Genomic DNA, 20,640 nt, shown 5'->3' with positions numbered 1-20,640 from the left:
TCAACTCAAAGATTTACTACTGATCAACTCCTGATCGCCTACTTATCCGATTTTGCCTCTAATAATACATTGAACCTGTGACTTAGTAATTTTTTGTGAACTCCATCTGTTGTCGATTTGCCAAGCGATATTATTTTCATCCACTTCCTTGCCTATTAAAATGCTCTTCCAGGTCCATGAATCTCCTTTTTTTGGCTGACATTAAAGGATGTTATCTTCGGTACAATATTTTTTTATTATAGTTTTTTTCAGAAGTTAGCTTTCCTCGTTGACTAATCTCCATGTCCGTTTAGCTAACAATGCTTCATTCATTGTTTACATCTTTCTTATGCCAAGTCCTATTGAGGATTTGCTTGAGCACACCTGATCATAGTTAACGAGATGTTTTTTTCTTTTTATTATTGTTCTCTCCCCACCAAAATTTTCTCATAAGTTGATTCATCTTATCACAAATGTATTTTGATGCTTGGAAACAAGAAAATTGATAAATGAGTAAGTTTATCAACATCAATTTAATTCGTGTAAGCCTACCTCATTTGTGTAACAATTTGACCTTCCAAAAAGGAGTTTGGATTCGAATTTATTCAAAATGGGTTGAAAAAACTTACCTCTCTTGTTTAAATGTCCAAGCTCCATCCCCAAAGTATTTACAACTTTCCTATTGATCCTATATTAAATGATAAAGAATAAAGAATTGAAATTAAACGCAGAGAGATTAATTTTAAAGATGTGAAAAGTACAGGGATCGAGAGAAAAATTAGACCTAAGATTTATGATTCTCTCACTAATGTACGAATGAATAACATAAGATCCTAAAAAGAACATTAAAAAGAAAAAATCCCTAATTCATGAATCAGTCCGTACTGTGCCTAATGTAATTCTCTTCCAAATCGATGCACTCCGAATTTTGCCCTAGAAGAGAAACCGGATTCTTGATTGACCCTTAATCAACTGGTTCTACTTCTCCCTTATTCTTCTTCCTTTAAATTTCAATTCTTTTTTTTTTCTGGTTTTAAATGTATCTATTTTCTGCAGAAACGTTATCTGGGAGTTCATGCATTATTATCATTTATAGGGTACATTGATTGATTAAAGACTAGTTTGCTTCATGTGCAGCAGGTTTCAGTTATTATAATTGCAATGGCTAATGGAAAGCTGATCGTTGTATGTCAGTCCGGTGGGAAGTTCACCACCAACGGTGACGGCACCCTTTCCTACTCCGGTGGGGATGCCCACGCTACCAGTCTCACCCTCAACACAAAATTTGATGATTTCAAGTCTGAGATTTCTGATATGTGGAAGTATGACCTGCAGTCTCTCACCATTAAGTACTTGCTCCCCAACAATAAGCGCACCCTTATCACCATTTCCACTGACAGAGACATACTCCGTTTCCTTGAATTCCATGAAGACTCTGCTTCCGCTGATGTTTATGTCATGACCCCCTCGCCTCCTTCTCCTAGCGATGCTACCTCCTTGCCTTGCAGCAGGTCAATACATCTTTGCATACCCCTTTTTATTTTTTTGTCAAGTGCTAATAATTTCTGTATTTTTCATCACTTTTGGCATCAGGTTTATTACAAAATTTATGAGGAATATAACATGGAACTTAACAGATGTTAGTGTTTGCAGTTTTGGGTATTTGATGTTTTGACAATTTGGTTCCTTAAATGGCATGATACTTGCCTGTGCAGGTCCAGTCATACAATGCCCAATGGACCTGTTTCTCCCATTGATGCTCCTACGGATTATCTTCCCGATGAGCCTATTTTTCCCGTTGATGCTCCTATGGATTTTCTTCCTGATTCAGAAGATGCTGGGAAGCAAAAAACACCTCAAATTTCATCATGGAAGAGTTGCATTACAGGCGTAGGTCAGACTTTTAATACTCGACATGAACTTCACGAGGCTTTGGACAAGTTTTCTTTAGCACACGGTTTCCATTATACTCTTAAAAATAGCGATGGCAGGCGTTTTTGCGCGAGGTGTAAAGCGGAAGGGTGTCCTTGGTTCTTTATAGCACCAAAATTGTCTACCACCAAGTTGTTCAGGATTAAGAAGATGAATGATACCCATACCTGTGGTGTAGGATCAATACGTGCAACTGCCTCAAGGAAATTGGTCGCAAGTATTGTAAAGGAAAAGTTGCGAGATACCCCTACTTACAAGCCGCAAGAAATCATTGATGATATTCGACGAGATTTGGGGATTGAACTGAATTATGCACAGGCTTATGGGGGGATAGCAGCTGCATTAGAGGAACTTCAAGGTTCACATAGAACAGCATACAATCAGTTGCCTTTGCTGTGTGAGAAAATATTGGAGACAAATCCTGGCAGTGCTGCCATTCTCAACACCAAAGAAGACTTGAACTTTCACCGAATATTCGTTGCTTTCCATGCATCGCTCTACGGATTCCAGAATGGTTGCCGCCCACTACTTTTTCTGGACTGCACATCTTTGAAGTCAAAATACAGGGGAGAACTGTTTACTGCCACTGCTTTGGATGGAAATGATGGTAATTTTCTTGTAGCTTTTGCAATTGTAGATGTACTAAGTGATGATAATTGGCATTGGTTTCTGGAGCAGCTGAAGACTGTGCTCTCCATGTCTCCTGAGATAACATTTGTGGCAGACATGAAAAAGGAGATGAGTGAATCCCTTAGCTTGGTATTTCCAAATTGTTTCCATGGTTATTGCCTGCATCAGCTAACAGAAAGCTTGAAAAGAAAGTTTAAGGGATCATTAACTCTAGAGGTAGTTCGTGTGCTAATTTCTGAATTTCATAGTGCTGCCTATGCACCAACTGCTGAAGGGTTCAAGAAGTGCATTGAGACCATAAAAAACATATCACCTGAGGCTTACGAATGGGTCCTGCAAACTGAACCTGAGCACTGGGCAAATGCATTTTTCAAGGGTGCTAGGTACAATCATCTTAAATCTAGTGTTACAGAATCATTTTGCGATTGGGTTTCTGATTTACCTGCAATGCCAATAACACAAGTAATTGAAACGATACGCCGTAAATTGATGGAATTCATCTATACACGCAAGATGGATTCGGATCAATGGTCATCAAACCTTACTCCATCTGCAGAGGAAAACCTCCAAAGAAGTCTTGTCAATTCACGTTCTCTTGAAGTAGTACTTTCACACAGTAGTTGTTTCAAGGTTCGGGATACTTTAGACATGATAAACGTTGTTAACCTTGAAAATTGGGATTGTAGTTGCAGGGAATGGCAGATCAACGGATTGCCATGTTTACATGCAGTGGCAGCAATTGAGCACGTTGGCAAGAATGTGTATGATTACTGCTACAGATATTTTACTACTGAGGCTTTTAAAGTTACATATTCAGAGTCTATAAACCCAATACCGCCGTTAGACAGGTGCATGAAAAGAGAATCATCGCTGGTGCTTGTGCATCCTCCTTGCGTGACCCGTCCGGTAGGGCGGCCCAAGGAAAGAAAATACGCACTTAAATCCAATCAAGCTGTTAAGAGAACACTTCAGTGCAGCAAGTGCAAAAAGCTTGGGCACAACAAAAGGAAATGCAAGCAATCTGCTTAGGGAGTAAAAGTTGTAGTTTATTGTATTTAGGTTGGTTGAAAGAAAGCTTGTGACGATGCAGACCTGGATGAGACATGGTGAGATATTGGGATCCTGTATGTGGATTGATTTGTCTGGAATTACAAGCTGGATGGCTGTACTGTACAGTGATATTCTCTTGGTGTAGGAAACTGGTCTGACGTTAGGTTTCCATTTTCACTAACAGGGAAAGTAAAGGCCATTCCTGCTAACATGTTGAACGAGTAACAAACATGTGGTGAATGTCTTGTTGCGTTCCTCATCCATTATTCCATTGCCAGTTGATATAATTACAGAAAAAAAGAAAGAGATTTTGATGACTTTTGCATATGTATATATATCTTTTTCCCTTTTAAGTCAACTACACTATTGACCCAACTATCAAAATTTTTTATTTTAGGCATCTAAAAAACTTGCACATATTAGATAATTCATTCATTTTGATCACTCCGATAAAATACTCTATCGAGAATCATTCATTTTGATCACTCTTAATAAAAATTTCTACCGAAAATTTCATTGGCGGCGGCATAATTTACCATATAATTGTTTATTTTAAAAGATTAAATTATGATTTGCCTAATATTAATTATTAGCTAAAATAAAAGAAAAAACAACAATTAAATAGTTGAAAAAAAAACCCAGAAATCTAAACCTTTCCTTTTACAAAAATTTTAACTTTGTAAAGTTATATGTTTTGACCCTCTTCGTTCTGCATCTTGGCGGATTGCTTAAAGGAACTAACATGAAGCTTAATTTGACGACAGTTTATGTTCATAAAAAACATGTAACAAAAGAAAAAAATCTAACCAGTTTTTAAATTGAATCCTCTCGCCAGATAAAATTCTAATTCAAATACTAAAAAGACTCAAACAAACATGTAGAAAAGCCAAATCCTGATACAATCTTGATTAATTGACTTAGAAATACAAATATCAAAGAAGAAAGAGAGGCGTAACTTGTAGAGGAAAAAGAGGGTCGTAATTGCGCTTGGGTTTAAAATTTGAGAAGAAGAGACGTTTAGATTTTTGGTTTTCTTTTCCAACTATTTAATTATTATTATTTTATTTTGGTTAATAATTAGTATTAGATAAATAATATTGTAATATTTTAAAGTAATGTGTCATATACTCATATTTATGTGGCAGATTCTGTCATATGGCATCTAATGATTAGTCTATATGTAAAAAAATTGCCATCTCATCTTCCCTAGAGCAAACTGTTTATTTTTGTTGCTATCCGTTTTGTTTACCCAAAGAAAACATCATTGTAAAAGTCTCAGTCCCAGACAAACGAAAGCCATATAGTTTTGTAGTTTGCTACTGGCTCTTAAAGTAAACAACTTGCAAAATTTTAGATGGGAAATCCTCCAATACTGTAGGACGCAACTGTGTAACATCTAGATGCCCCTTGAATTCAATGTTTAGATTAAAGGGAAACAACATAACGATATGGAAATGGAAATGGGCATAGGCTGCCCATTGTGAGTGCATGTTCTGTTAGGGACCCAAATACACTGACTGTTGGAGATGATTCAAAGTTTATTTTGTTTTCTAAATTTAGATTTGGTTGAGTTGTGTTAGTTTGTTTCCTTTATTTTTTCTGTTTTTGTTATGATTTTCTGTTGGGATATGATTTCCTATTGAGATATGATTTTCTATTAAGATTTGTTGCTCTGTAAAGCCTATATAAGAGGCTGATCTTTAGTTGAATAATGTAGCATCAGTTTTTCCAAATATACTCTTAGAAATCTTTTACCATCTCTTATTTTTAAAAGGCTATTTTGAGTTCCTTTTTCCCTTGTGCAGCTGTCCTCTTCAACATTCTTTGGTACCAGCGCTAGGTTCGATTGTTATTAGGTGCATTTCTCATGGCGACAAACAACAATACCGTGAGTGTTTCTCAATCGGCAATTCCCGTTTTCAATGGCGACAACTATGAGTTTTGGAGCATCAAAATGAAGACACTGTTTAAATCTCAAGAATTGTGGGACTTAGTTGAGAATGGGTATCTTGATGACGATGGGGAGACTAAGTTGAGAGAAAACCAGAAAAGAGACAACAAAGCATTATTCTTCATTCAGCAAGCTGTTCACGAGTCGATTTTTTCAAAAATTGCAGGAGCAGAAACTGCAAAAGAAGCTTGGACAACATTGCACATGGCGTATCAAGGCACTTCGAAAGTTGTTACAGTGAAGCTTCAGACTCTTCGTCGTGACTTTGAGACATTGCAAATGAAAAGTGGAGAATCAGTGCAAGATTATCTTACAAGGGCAGCAGTGGTTGTCAATCAAATGAAGTCCTATGGAGAGCAAGTTACGGATCAAACTACTGTCGAAAAAGTGTTGCAGAGTTTGACTCCAAAGTTTGATCATGTCGTTGCAGCTATTGAAGAGTCTAAAGACTTAGCTACTTACTCATTTGATGAACTACAGGGATCTTTGCAGTCCCACGAAGCAAGATTGAACCGCACAAATGAGAAGTCAGACGAAAAGGCATTCCAAGTGATAGGGGAGCCTTCCAAGCAGCAAGACGATTCAAGAAAGGCCACATACAGAAGAGGTTATCGTGGCAGAGGTGGTTATCGTGGTAGAGGAGGTCGTGGCAGAGGTAGAAGTGCTGGACATGATGAACAAAGGCAGATGACAGAAAAACAAAAGCAATACAGGAGCAATGTTCAATGCTATTATTGTAAGAAATATGGGCATGTGATGGCAGATTGCTAGAAAAGGAAAAGACAAGCCAACTATGCAGAAGGTGACGAAGAGATTAAGTTATTCATGGCTTATCAAGATGATGTTATAGCTTCGAAAGGCATATGGTTTTTAGACAGCGGTTGTTCAAATCATATGACGGGGATAAAATATTTGTTCAATGAGCTGGATGAGTCATACAAGGTGAAGGTGAGACTTGGTGATGACAAGCAGATGCAAGTTAAGGGCAAAGGCACTGTGGCGATAAGCAATAATCATGGTAACATAAAGCTCCTTTATAATGTCTATTTTGTTCCTACTTTATCTCAAAATTTGTTGAGCATTGGGCAGCTTATGGGTAGTGGATATCTTGTCATGTTTGATGACATGTCTTGTGTGATTAGAGACAAAAAAATAGAAAAAATTATTGTTGATGTTCAGATGGCACCAAACAAGCTCTTTCCTCTTAGAAGTCTCTAATGTAGAAAGTCAGGCTCTTGTTGTTAAAGAGAATAATAAATCTAAGTTGTGGCATTTACGGTATGGGCACTTGAATGTAAAGGGTCTAAAATTGTTGAGTCAGAAGGAAATGGTGTTCAGGCTGCCAAAAATTGAGTCTTTAGATTTGTGCGAAGGGTGTATATTTGGGAAACAATGTAAAAAACCATTTCCTGTAGGAAACTCTAGAAGGGCGTCTGAGTGTCTTGGGCTTGTGCATGCTGACATTTGTGGACCTATGAAAACTGAATCCTTGGGTGGAAGTCGCTATTTTTTGTTATTTACAGATGATTGCAGCCGCATGAGTTGGGTGTATTTTCTTTACTCCAAATCAGAAGCATTTGAGATTTTTAAGAAGTTCAAGGCGCTCATTGAAAAGCAAAGTGGAAGAAATATCAAGGCTTTGCGCATTGATCGAGGAGGAGAATTTTTGTCTAATGACTTTAACCAGTTTTGTGAAGAGCAGGGCATACATAGAGAGTTGAAAACACTTTATACACCGCAGCAAAACGGTGTGGCTGAACGTAAGAACCGAACGGTTGTTGAAATGGCAAGAAGTTTGCTAAGATCTAAGGGGCTACTAGATAAGTTTTGGGCTGAAAGTGTTGCTGTTGCTGTTGCTGTTTATTTACTGAATTTGTCTCCAACAAGGGCGGTTCTCAACCGAACACCTTATGAAGCATGGAGTGCAAGGAGACCTTCGGTAAGCCACTTGAAAATATTTGGTTGTATTGCCTATTCTTTGATAGATTCACACAATCGAAGCAAGCTTGATGAAAAGTCTATGAAATGCATCTTTGTTGGTTATTGCTCTCAATCCAAAGCATATAGGCTTTACAATCCTTTGAGTGGCAAGGTGATTATTAGCAGGAATGTTGTTTTTTGACGAAAATGCAAGCTGGGATTGGAATGAAGAGCAGGTACATCAGCAAATCTCTATGCCCATTGAGGTTTCACAAGATGAAAGACAAGAGTTAAATTCAGCAAGTTCACCTCTTAACTCACCAAGAGCTACAATTCCTGAAGAGCCTTTAACTGAGCAACTCCCGCTTAGAAGATTGGCAAGGGCCAGAAAGCCGAATCCAAAATATGCTAATAACACTTATGAATCTTGTCAGTTTGCTCTTGCTGTTTCAGATCCTATATACTATGAAGAGGCTGCTGAAAGGGAAGAGTGGCAGAAGGCAATGGAGGAAGAGATGAAAGCTATTGAGAAGAATGGAACATGGGAAATGGTAGACTTACCGGAAGACAAAAGTGCAATTGGCTTGAAGTGGGTGTTCAAAACAAAGTTTGCTGCTGATGGAAGCTTACAGAAACACAAAGCTTGTCTTGTAGCAAAAGGTTATGCACAATAATATGGTGTTGATTTCGAAGAAACTTTCTCTCCGGTAGCTCGGTTTGAAACAGTGAGGCTTGTCCTAGCATTGGCTGCACAATTGCAATGGCCTGTTTATCAATTTGATGTCAAGTTAGCATTCCTTAATGGAGATCTACAAGAAGAGGTGTATGTAGTACAGCCGGAAGGTTTCGTAAAGAAAGGCAATGAAACAAAGGTGTACAAGCTTAAAAAGGCATTATACGGACTGAAGCAATCCCCTCGAGCATGGTACAGCAAGATTGATGGGTATTTTCAGGAAAAAGGATAAGTGAGAAGTGAGAACGAGCCTACCTTATATGTGAAAAAGGAAGGTAATGATTTCATCATTGTCTGTCTTAATGTTGATGATATCATTTATACTAGTTCTTCTACTTTTCTTGTGGATGAGTTTAAATCTCAAATGATGAATGAATTTGAGATGTCGGATATGGGTTTACTGCATTATTTCCTTGGTCTTGAAGTTTATCAGGCTGAAGATGGTATTTTTATCTCACAAAGAAAATATGCCAATGATCTTCTCAGTAAGTTTGGCATGCTTAATTGTAAACCTGCAATTACACCCATGAACATCAATGAGAAATTACAGCAAGAAGATGGAGGAGAAATGGCAGATGCAAAAAGGTTCAGAAGCTTGGTAGGTGGTTTAATTTACTTGACGCACACCAGGCCCGATATTGCATTTCCTGTTGGTGTTATTTCGAGGTTCATGCAACAACCTTCAACAGTTCATTATGGAGCAACAAAAAGAGTCTTGCGTTATATTGCAGGAACTTTGGGGTATGGTGTTTGGTACTCCAAAAATTCAAATTTCAGACTGTGTGGGTTCACAGACAGTGACTGGGCAAGTTCGTTGGATGATAGACGAAGTGTTTCAGCAAATGTTTTCACTCTAGGTTCGGGAGTGATCACTTGGAGTTCGAAAAAGCAAGCTACAGCAGCACTGTCAACTTCAGAAGCTGAGTATATAGCAGCAACCTCAGTAGCTTGTCAAGCCATTTGGCTAAGAAGGGTGTTAGTAGATCTTCAACATGAGCAAAAGGAAGCAACGGAAATATTTTGTGACAACCAAGCAACTATTACCATGACAAAAAATCCAACATTCCATGGCAGAACGAAACATATAGACATTCGCTATCATTTTATATGCAATCTGGTTGCAAAGAAGGAGATAACATTGGAATATTGCAACACTTAAGATCAGCTGGCAAATATGCTGACCAAATCATTGTCGAAAGAGAAGTTTTGTTATCTTAGAGCCTTACTTGGTGTGTGCAAGTTTGAATCAAGGGGGAGTGTTGCAGAATGATTCAAAGTTTATTTTGTTTTCTAAATTTAGATTTGGTTGAGTTGTGTTAGTTTGTTTCCTTTATTTTTTCTGTTTTTGTTATGATTTTCTGTTGGGATATGATTTTCTATTGAGATATGATTTTCTATTAAGATTTGTTGCTCTGTAAAGTCTATATAAGAGGTTGATCTTTAGTTGAATAATGTAGCATCAGTTTTTCTAAATATACTCTTAAAAATCTTTTACCATCTCTTATTTTTAAAAGGCTATTTTGAGTTCCTTTTTACCTTGTGCAGCTGTACTCTTCAACACTTACTGCTAAAATTTGGCAAAGCGAGCAAAGTTTGGATAACAAACGAAACAAGTCAAAAAGGGGACATAAATTTGGAATTGGAAACTTCTAACATGTTCTACTTTAACCTGCTTTATGAGTTGTATGATTAAGAATGATAATGCCTTCTAGAGTTTTGCAGTTTATTTTCCTGATAAGCCACTTTGAAGATTGGCATGGGACATAGGGGATCGTGGCTATAACCTAACTCAACTCCTTGGAGACACGTACGAAGCTTTTACAGTAAACAGCTAGGGAGCTGACACTTGGAATGCTGAAGATGACACATAGCAACCTCAAACGATTCCCAGTTTGCCACGTTGCATGACAGCCACCCCATCACCTCCTCTCCCCCCTTAAATATAACACCCCCCAAGGTTCATGGACTTCATCAACTTTCTTCCCCCTACACTTGCTATCTTCAAAACAAGTTCAATTTCCTTCATTCCTTGAAGAAAAAACACTTTGTGGATACAATTTGTTGCTGTACTTTTTAACCATATATTCATGGCTTCAAGTTGGTTTTTCATTGTGTTCCTAGTCCTAACTGTTGCCAGTGTGAGGTGCACGACCGTGGACCACATGCCATCGACAGATGAGGATGCTAGAGATTATTCAAAGTTAAAGACGAAGACAGAAGAAGCCACTGATGAACACCACAGCAGAACTCAGCAAGCCAAGGATGAGTTGAAAAGCAAGGCGGATCATGCTGCAAATGAGGTAAAGAGCAACACACAACAAGCAAAGGATAGGGCATCAGAGGTAGGGAAAGAAGCCAAGGAGTACACAGAGTCATGGACTGAATGGGCTAAAGAGAAGATATCTGAAGGGCTTGGATTCAAGCAAGACGATGATCCTAAGGGTTCTGTCGAGAAAGCCTTTGATTCAGTAGCTGACACTGCTACCAAGACCAAGGACAAGTTACAAGACATGGCCTCAGGTTGATTAAAATTAATAATACTTTTGCCCCCGACATTTTATTATGTTATTTATTGTACTGATCACTGATTTTTTCAACATTGGGCAGGAGCTGGTGAATACAGTGCAGGAAAGGCAAAGGACATGAAAGATACAGCCTACAAGAAGACCGATGATGTGAAGAACGCGGCAAAGGGAAAGAGCAGTGAGATGAGACAAGCAACCACGGAGAAGGCCAGGGAATTGGCAGATTCTGCAAAAGAGAATGCGAACACAGCATATATTGCAGCGAAGGAAAAGGTGAGGGACATGGCCGATAGGACAAGTGAGATGACGAATGAAGCACAGGAAAGGGCGGCTCGGAAGGCGGAAGAAGCGAAGGAGGTAGCTGCCGAGAAAGCAAAGGATGCGGCGGAGGAAACGAAGAAAAAGAACGAAGAGACAGGGGAGAGCCTGAAGTGGGCGAAGGAGAAAGCTAAACAAGGATACGATGCGACGACAGAGAAGGCAAAGGAGACAGCTAAACAAGGGTATGATGCGGCCAAAAGCAAAGCTGGAGAGACCATAGAATCTGCAAAGGATACCATAGCTTCGGGCTACGAGTCGGCGAAGCAGAAATCACAAGAACTGAAAGATAACTATGTGAACGGTGGAGGGCAAGGGCGAGGACGGGAGCGAGATGAGGAGCTGTGAGTTGCTGCAATGCTAAGTGGTGGTGATGATTTTAAGATTTAAGAGTAGATGAGTTTTTATATGCTTTGTTTCGGTGGTTGTATAAATATGTTTGGTTTTGAAACTTCGGTCGACAATAATGGATGATTGCTTTCCATACCGTATGCCATAGTGGTAGAAGTAGAGGCATTTTTAATATGATTACTCCAAAACAAGAGCGAGCTAAGCTGGCATTAGGTCCATTGATCTTTTGGGGTTGGTAGGTTAGATCATGATTCATGGTGAGTGAAGCCCGAAGCCCTAAGACTGGGTGTAACTGAAATTATAACAAATGATAACCACATGCTATTTTGACCCGGTACAAAGCCCTTAAACAAAGGATTTAATAATTATAAATACATATCTTAATTTTTAAACAAGTTAAGGCTTATTTGTCTAAAATAAAAAATTATAAAAATACATATTTTAAAATTTTAAAAAGTGTCAAATAAATCTCAATATGCTATTACTAAATTATATTTTATAAAGTCAAATGCCAAATCATGAGAATTTTTTTATTTTTAAAAATATTTTATTTTTATTAAATTATATTTAATAATAATTTTTATTAAAATTTAATAATAATAAAAATCATTAATTTTAAAAAATTCTATTACAATTGCACAGTAGCATTATTAATTATAGCTCTATTTTATTACTATCCCCATTATAGTGAAGTAAATGTGATGTTAGTATGTGAGACTACTTCATTTTCCTTTCATTCACGAAAAACATTCAAAATTACGCTCAAATTTTGCCGGGATATATATAATTCTCTGGTTTCAACGAAGAAAAAAATTTACTTCTAAAATTATTTTGTCTATTTTGTTTTTCGTGCTTTACTAGATCGACGAACGGTGACAATTTGATTAGCTTCTTCCTAGATTTCTTTTAATTTTCTTTAACAAATTTGCATAAATTTTATTTGATACTGTCCTATTTTTGGTTTCTCCTAGTGTTGTTCATCGTTGTCGGCGGTGATTCTAGGTAATGGAGATTTCGTCAAAAGAGAGAGCCGCTGAAAGAATCTGCGAAGCTTCTTCTGGATCTGATCTTTATACCAAAGCTTCGATCTCAATTTCTCACATTTTTTCCGTATTTTCTAATTTATTCATAATTTGAGTTTTTTTTCAATGTTTCCTTTCTAATTTTTATGCTTGTTTCTAGTAATTTCTATATTTTTAGTTTCATATTTTTTATAAATAAATAATTTAATCATATTTTAATAAAATTATTATTAAATATAATTTAACAATAATGATATATAATTTAATAAATTTCTTGATATAATTATTATTGAAATATGAATTATTAAAAATAAAAATATATAATATTAGAAAAATAATATATAACTTATTTTATTATTTTTAAACTGCAATGTATATTTAATGTGCTAAAATATCATTAGCGAAACAAATTAATTATTCTCTAAACAAAAAAATAGAAGATTAAAAATAATAAATACCTTAAGAATTTTATTTTACATCCAAACATAATGTTCATACATTAATAAAAAGTTATATGATGTAATTAGTTTATATGTCATAATCTATATGTTACTTAAAGAATAAATTTAAAAAATCGACAATACCTGTCTTTCTCTTGTGAGACAAATGTTAAAGTACAACCAAAGAATTGATGAAATTGTTATGTTGTATATATATATTTGACATATTTTCATTAATTTACAAATTATTTTATGTTGTTGGATATGTATAATATAATAATCTCATGTAAAAGTAAAAACAAACAATATAGATTTAATGTATGTATTTTATTTATATTTAAAATTTTAACACATTTAATAAGTTTCAAGCCCTTCATAGTTTATCCCACTTCGACCCAAAACCTACACAATGGAAAGTATAACAATAGTATCATTTACAAAATGCTACATTTATAAAGAGAGTTGTCAAATATTCAATAAGCTCAAGCTTTGGAGTCAATTAACATAGCATGTTCAAGACTAATTTAAACCTCATTTTGATAATAAATAAGTAATCACAAACTTTAATTTGTTAGGGGGCTCAATGTTGAAAGGGCCAGAGGGGGTGAGGAGGCAGGCAAAAACATTATAAACTTGATTATTTAAAGGACGAATTCCCAGAGGGTGAAAACATTAATAATCTAGTATCACTCACAATTCTAATCTCCAAGTGAACTCTCATGCAACTTCATTTTTACGTGTGCCAAATCTCCATAACTAAATTAGCAGAATTCTAAGAACCCATCTAACGTAAAGCCAAATATATCCTCAATGCAACATAAAGATACTATAAATCACTGGCTAGGTTGCTTTCAGGAGCTATCAAATATTTGTGCTATGTTTTTCCACCTAAAACATCAGAAAAAGAGAAGGAAGAACCACTCGAATTTCAGCAAGTTCCTATTAGTGAAAAGAACATATAAAGCAAGTGACTATTGTAAGCAAAGACTTTACAAGGAACCTTACATATAAAAGACCTTAAATAGAAACCAACAAAACCTTAAACAGAAACCAACAAAACCTCTTGGAAAATACTCACTCAGCAAGTTAGAAAACTCGATATGTGAGACCTTATACTTGCATTATCATTCACAACATAGCATATTCTCAAGCAATCAGATTATCAATAAATGAAAAAATTTACTAGGTAAATCATAATTGAAGAATCAATTTTAAAAATGCAAATGAGACAGCTTAACATAAATACTCTATTACAATGACTACCTTCCAGTAACATCTCTATTGAAATTGATATTTCTTAACTTCTTAAAGTTTTAAAAAGAAACTATTCCTGAACAAATAAAATGATTATAAATGAAAGAAGTAGAAGAGGAAAATAACATAAAGAAAAGCAAAGATTTTTGGTAGGCCACCGCCCTCATAACTGTAGCTAGAGTTAAAGAAGCTAGAGACATCTGCTAAGAAATGGCCAAACCATTTGGTTTAAGTATAAGTTAAGCTATAGATAGACACATTTGTACAAACGTCTTTTACCATACAACTTAAACAGTTTGCTATATGTTTTTCACCTGTTATTAGCAGCTTACTAAGAAATTAATTGGATAAAAATATATCTTAGAAGTTCCCCCACTCTTTTTTTAAGCAGGTCAAGCAAAAAGCTTTGCAAGTCTCTCCAATGTATAGACATGTCAAGATTAAATTGTTTGCTATACAGAAATTTAAAGTGTAATCTTCAAACTTTCTTTTATACTTTTACAACTCTAAATCACAATCTTGATGACAATTAGTCAAGCCTTGTTACTAGATGAGGATTGCAAAACTTAATTTATTACCATTTCAAATAGTAGCAATTGAAGGAGCATCTAAATTACAACACATATGGTAAAGGATGCAAAATTCTTCGATACAGTAAATGGCGTAGATAAATGAAGAAAAACACCTACCATGTATAAAATAAATTATAATTACTAACAATTTTAAGCTCACAAAACATAAAACATGTATCACCTAAAACTGATCTTGCTCTTTTAATTCAAATAACTTAATAATTTATAATTAAATTAATTTTCATGAGAAATAAGAATGGCATGCTCATTACCTTGGAAACACCCCCAACCAAAACCTGCATATTCATTTATAGAGCAATAGTTAATATAGGTAAGGCAAGATGACATCTAGACTTGACAAATGAATTCTTCAAGATGCATAAGTTATCATTAGTCATTACCACTATTATAAAGGAATGGAAAAATGTAACCATATAGTTAACTAACCTTCCTCCCAAGCTACTATCAGTGCTCTCAAAAGCCATGACTTAGATCTTTTAGCTTCTTTTCTTAACATCTATGGAATCCGTAGAGGTAGAAATCACTATATTTTAGTAATTGTATGCACTATCATTTGGAAGCAAATGCAAGGGAAATAGTAGAATGTTAACTTATGAATTAGTATTTTAGTTTGATCTTATGTATCCAACTTCCAAACATTCCTATCAGTGATAGGTCTTTTATAACCTTGCTACATGAGCGGAGTAATCCATCCGAAAAAAATTCTTGTCGTAGCATATTGCAGAAAACTTTGAACTAGAAGCTCACAAGTTTATAGTAAAGCACCATTTACCTATGATTTGTGCAAAATTGCTGCACTGAAATATTAGACATAACCCAGTAACCTCAGTAGGAAATTTCAACACCTTATTAGCACATACTGCAGGTAAAAGTTGGCGAATCAATGTCTTAACATATATAGAAAACAACATAAGACAAAAAAGCACATTTCTATTAAATTATTATTACCCCTCCCTGTCACATCCCAAAAACTAGGTTAGAAGAAATTGTGTTAGTTAAACCAAGAGTGGTCATGTCCTGATTTTGAGTTAAGATTGTGGAAATTTTGTCAAGTAAAGTGATCTGGTTTAGTGGTTAAGTACTATGGATTGTGTGTGTGGGTTTTGGCTTCGAATTTTTTCCTTGAATTTTTATTAATTTTTCTTCCAACCTTTGACTTTAAAGAGCAATCTTATATATTATTTTTACTCAACTAATGACAAGAATGACTTTGCTGGTTCAGTGGTAAGGCTTCAGCTTACCTATAGGTCTTGTGTTGGAATCCTTTGTGTGCAAAGTGAAAATTATTTTTGTTTTTAACTCTGAGGAAAAATCTGATGTGGATAATGAATAGGTGTTAGTAGGTGGTTAATGAGGGATTAACTCGTAATTTTACTCACCAACTTAACCATCCATCACCCCACTCTCTATCATGTTTTCTCTTCTTTCTTTCTTATTCTTTCTACTTTTCTTCTTTCCTTTTTCTTCTTTGAGATCTTTTCTTTTTTCTTTATCTGTTACATTTGGTTGTTACCATTAAGCCATTGGGGACTATTTTTGACTCTTCGTTTTCGGTTGTAATCCAAGATTTGTGTAAGTAATGTCATTTTATTTTCTATTATTAAGTTTTAGTTCATTCTTGATCAAGTTTTGGGTTGTTAATGCACAATTTTCGTACTAAACTATGTTAAGTATTTTCATGGTGTTTGATTAAGAGAAGGGTGTGGGAATCGAAACCCTCTTGCGGAGTACTCACCGTTTCAAAGTTGTTTTCTATGAAGTAAGTGCTCATACGTTGATTTTAGGGACTGTTTTCCTTTAGGAATGGAGTGTGTTTAAGTGAGATTTTGGGTTAATGTGTGTTTGTAATTGACTTATTTTGGTGTTGTATGTAGGATTCTGAGTGCGCAATTGTTTAGTTTATTAGAACTCGAAAAAATTCAAAAACAGAGGCTATTTTTGAAATTGCCCTGCGTCACATGGCCGTTTGGAGCACACATGCAATTTGGGTAGGCTGTGTGGGGCACACGGGCGTGTGTGATCACATGAGAAAATTAGGTAGGTTGTGTGGGCCCATTTTTTTAGAAAATTTTCACTTAGGCCTGTTTGACTTGGAAATTCATAATTAGACCTTTCGTAGGGTCTGTTTGGCTTAAATAAGACTCAAAATGTGACATTAGTTAATATGTGACAGTATGTGATATGGTTAAGGTAATTGAAAAACGTATGTTCGTTCTGTGTTATGATAATTTTGAAAGCAAAATTACGTGTAAAAACAAGCATGACATCTATATGTAGAATAACTGTTAGTATAAACAATATAATATGTTATGATCTATAAAAATACATTTAGGTATATATGTCATACCATTCATGTGATATGTTTGTATGTTATTATAGTTATGCATGTGCATTGGGGTGGGTTTTGATATGATGGAGGAAGTGTTTTCTGGCAGTATTATTGCAATTCTAGCGGTTAAACTACAATATCTATCTGGCAGATCAGTTGCATCATTACGAGTGGCATACCATCATGACCCGATGTGATTGGATGGATGGACTCTTGTAGTCCTATTTGGTGCAATTGGCTGGACAGAGTTGATGTGTAGCGAATGGGGGTAGGATTTGTTTTGATCTGATATGACATTCTGATTTGATATATGTTTCTAAAAATATGACATTCTGATATGATATATGTCTCTGGAAATATGACATTCTGATATGATATATGTTTCTAGTTATATGACAATCTGATCTGATATTTTTATATGTGTACATTATAAGTAAAACTCTATGTTGATATTTACATTTCTGCATGTTATAAGTAAAAATTCTATTTGTGATGGGCCTAGTCACACATTGGACTTCTAGCTTATTTGTTTGTTTAATACGTTTCAGGTGATTCTCAGGCTTATGACCGGATGACGTACGTGACCTCGGATTAGTTTCTCACTTAAATTGGTTTGTTTTGATAATAAATTAAATTCCTAGACTTTTGGTTTTTGAACTAAGTTTTTGGATTTAGTTTTGGTTTTGGGTTAGTTATTTGGCTTAAGAATTCTACATGTTTCTCGTTAAGTTAAATGAAGATGTGATTTTTAAAATTAAATAAAATATGGATTTTCCACTACAAATTTGAAATAAGTTTTATGTTAGGTAACAATGGAAGTTTCAAAATATACATAAATCGGTAAATATACGTTTTCTCAAAACTGAATCGCAATTTTCAAATTAGGTATTCTGAAATTTTCGCTGCAAATCTACATATCAAATTAAGTACTTTTCAGTAAAATAAAAGACTTTTGTGTGTGATTTCATAATGAACTTGTAAGTGTTTTGACGTAAATAATATTTTTCACAATTCACGATTTCTAAGCTAGATTTGAATTTCTGTGTTTTTAAACAAACTAATGTAATCTCTCCATATTCGGTCATAATGTCTAGGTCGGATTTGGGGTGTTACACTCCCCTTTTAGAATTCTCTAATGAAGTAATTCAATAACTCATGTGATAAAAAAAAACTATCCAAAGCCAATTTAATGCATTTGAGTCATGAGCAATGTCAAATTATAAAACAAAGAGAAATATTCCACTTAAAATGTATAATTTAGGGTAAAGATATCCACAAACCTTGAAAATTGAAATCATCAGTGATCTCAAAGCATTCCAGCAAAGGATCCTCGGAAAGAGACCTACAATATAGCTGGCAAGTTTCGCTACACACACAAGTTGAAGAATCAATACAAATATCCACTGAATACAAACAAAAAATAACCAACCATACAAATAAAAAATAAACGAAAATGAAATTCACCTCTGATAACAAAAAGATAACCTTATATTCAGTCTTAATAGAATACCTAAAATAATAATTTCACTCAGTTAAAAAGGAGCCCGCCGTTAAAAAAAAACTCAAATTGTTCAAAACCCTAAAAAATATGAAATGGATACGGTAGGGAGAAACATATGCATAATTGATTAGCTTCAAATACAGTACCTGAAGAAGAATCAAATTGGATGAACTAATTCAATTTGTTAGCGATTTTACTTGAATATTTGAGAGGAGGAGTTGACTCGAAGAACGAATCAATCTTTTTGTGAACAGTTGCAGAATCCATTTTAATTCCCCTTGGACAAATCATCATAAACAAAAAAAATTAATAAAAATGCAAAATGAATCGTAGTTGATTTGAACTTACAAAAAAATCCAATTGATTTCACCTTCAAGTTGATTTGCTTCCTTTTAGGTTGATTTGAGCGTGATATTGTCGAATGGCCAAAGAAAAAAAATGTGGAACCGTTGAGAAATTTCAGTCTAAGGAAGGGTGTTTTCAGAAGGGAAAAGAAGGGTCATTCGATGGAGAGGCTGGAATAGCCAATTCGGCCCCTCCTCCCCTAAATTTCTATTCAAGGATTTTCAAAATGAACTCGAAATTGTCACTCGAAATTTTGAGCATTCAATGAACCAAACATCTATTTTCTTATAGATTTTTGAATCGTGTCATAATGGAATAACCATTACATTGAACCAAACATGGTATAAAGGTCCCCGATTTAAACACGAGCTCAGACATCTTTTATTCTTTTTTCTTAATTGATAAGATAGGTTTGAACCTCGACTCAAATGTTTTTTCACTTAATTTTAGGTTAAATTATGCAATTAGTCCCTGTATTTTGGATAAATTTTGGATTCAATCTTGAGTTTGGCTTTAATGTCCAATTTCTTACTTGAGTTTTTTTGTCCCAAATTGGTACCTAAGTTTGGATTCAATTTTCACTTTGGTACTTTAAGGTTTTCTTTTTGGTCCTAGTGAAAGTACTTGAGTTTGGATTTAACGTTCGATTTGGTACTTTAGTGTTTTTTGTCCCAATTAAGTATCTATGTTTTTTTACTAGAGCATATGTGCCAATCATTCATTTGGCTATACGATGCCATTTGGTTTAAGTGCCAAATTGAACATAGAAGTCAAACTTAGGTATCAAATTGGGATAAAAATTTAGGTACCAAATTAAACATTAAAGCTAAAATCAGATACCAAATAATATAGTAACCTTATTTTATGTTGTTCTTTCACTCTTAAAGTCATCCATTATATTTATATATAAAATAAATAAATAAGTAATACTAGAACGTTTATCACACGCGTATATGTGTGGAAATTACGTATTTAGAACATATATTTGTGTTTAAAAATAATATACAATAAATAAAGAAATGTTTTATTAATCACACATGAAATATGTATAGTATTAAAATAAAAAAAATAGATTATAAGACAAAATTTAAACACAAATACATCAAATTAAGATTACTCAATAAAGACAATCAACTACCATAGTGTTGTCATTAATTCTAAATTGGTATCGAGTTAATTTGTGAGATTATCCCAATCAACAACATTATTAATATATACAATTGATAGAGGTAATAAAGTGTGCATAATAAAATTAAAATGTAAAAAAATGTATGAAATAAAACTTTAGTTAAATGGTAAATTTAAGGATTTGTAAATGTAACACCCCGTACCTGACCCGATCGTTAGGTCCAAATTACGAGATGCTACAACTGTTGATGAAGTAAATTTCAGACCATTATGCAACATTCAATCATTCAAACATGTAAATAAATAGCATTCACATACTAATTTATTACATATTCACATACTTAAGGTTTGGAAAATTTTGGTTGATGTCGCGACTTCACACTCTCCTTGTCGTGACATCACCATCTCAGTATGTCACATTATGATTTCATATCTACCAACGTTGTGACGACATTTTGTTTTGGCACCACGTTGCGACATTGAGAGTTGGAGGTTGTGATGAAGACCTTGTTTTTAGCAGAAACACCATTTTGATTCCCATTCATCAAAGTGCAATACTACCTAAATGGTTCTCACAACCTTATACCATAAAAATGAACTCAAACCGATATAATTTCAGGCCAAACAAATCATTTAACC

The 20,640-nt window shown here is 34.7% G+C and overlaps 1 protein-coding gene, 1 long non-coding RNA gene and 1 pseudogene across 4 annotated transcripts; 2 read left to right on the top strand and 1 right to left on the bottom strand.

Annotated features, from left to right (window-relative positions):
• Window positions 1-813: 813 nt before the first annotated feature.
• LOC107910518 (uncharacterized) lies at window positions 814-3,908 on the top strand. 2 transcript variants are annotated; one of them, XM_016838373.2, is made up of 3 exons: window positions 814-954; window positions 1,120-1,490; window positions 1,695-3,908. In XM_016838373.2, the coding sequence occupies exons 2-3, from the start codon at window positions 1,141-1,143 to the stop codon at window positions 3,568-3,570; spliced, it is 2,226 nt and encodes a 741-aa protein (XP_016693862.2). In that variant the 5' UTR covers window positions 814-954; window positions 1,120-1,140; the 3' UTR covers window positions 3,571-3,908. The 2 variants fall into 2 exon arrangements, with proteins under 2 accessions (XP_016693862.2, XP_016693863.2); XM_016838374.2 differs by having other exon boundaries at window positions 1,117-1,490.
• A 6,260-nt stretch (window positions 3,909-10,168) lies between these two features.
• Window positions 10,169-11,522, top strand: LOC107910519 (late embryogenesis abundant protein D-29-like; annotated as a pseudogene).
• A 1,684-nt stretch (window positions 11,523-13,206) lies between these two features.
• On the bottom strand, window positions 13,207-19,180 carry LOC121214499 (uncharacterized). 2 transcript variants are annotated; one of them, XR_005910117.1, is made up of 7 exons: window positions 18,899-19,180; window positions 18,675-18,805; window positions 18,492-18,537; window positions 18,308-18,393; window positions 15,125-15,557; window positions 14,950-14,973; window positions 13,207-13,253 (listed from the first exon to the last, which is right to left on the bottom strand). It is a non-coding gene; the product is annotated as an uncharacterized lncRNA (long non-coding RNA). The 2 variants fall into 2 exon arrangements; XR_005910116.1 differs by lacking the exon at window positions 13,207-13,253 and adding an exon at window positions 13,323-13,739.
• Window positions 19,181-20,640: the final 1,460 nt, after the last annotated feature.

This window comes from Gossypium hirsutum, chromosome D02 (assembly GCF_007990345.1).
Source record: "Gossypium hirsutum isolate 1008001.06 chromosome D02, Gossypium_hirsutum_v2.1, whole genome shotgun sequence".
In the NCBI taxonomy this organism is placed as follows: domain Eukaryota; kingdom Viridiplantae; phylum Streptophyta; class Magnoliopsida; order Malvales; family Malvaceae; genus Gossypium; species Gossypium hirsutum.
This window is presented reverse-complemented; position numbering and strand designations above follow the sequence as displayed.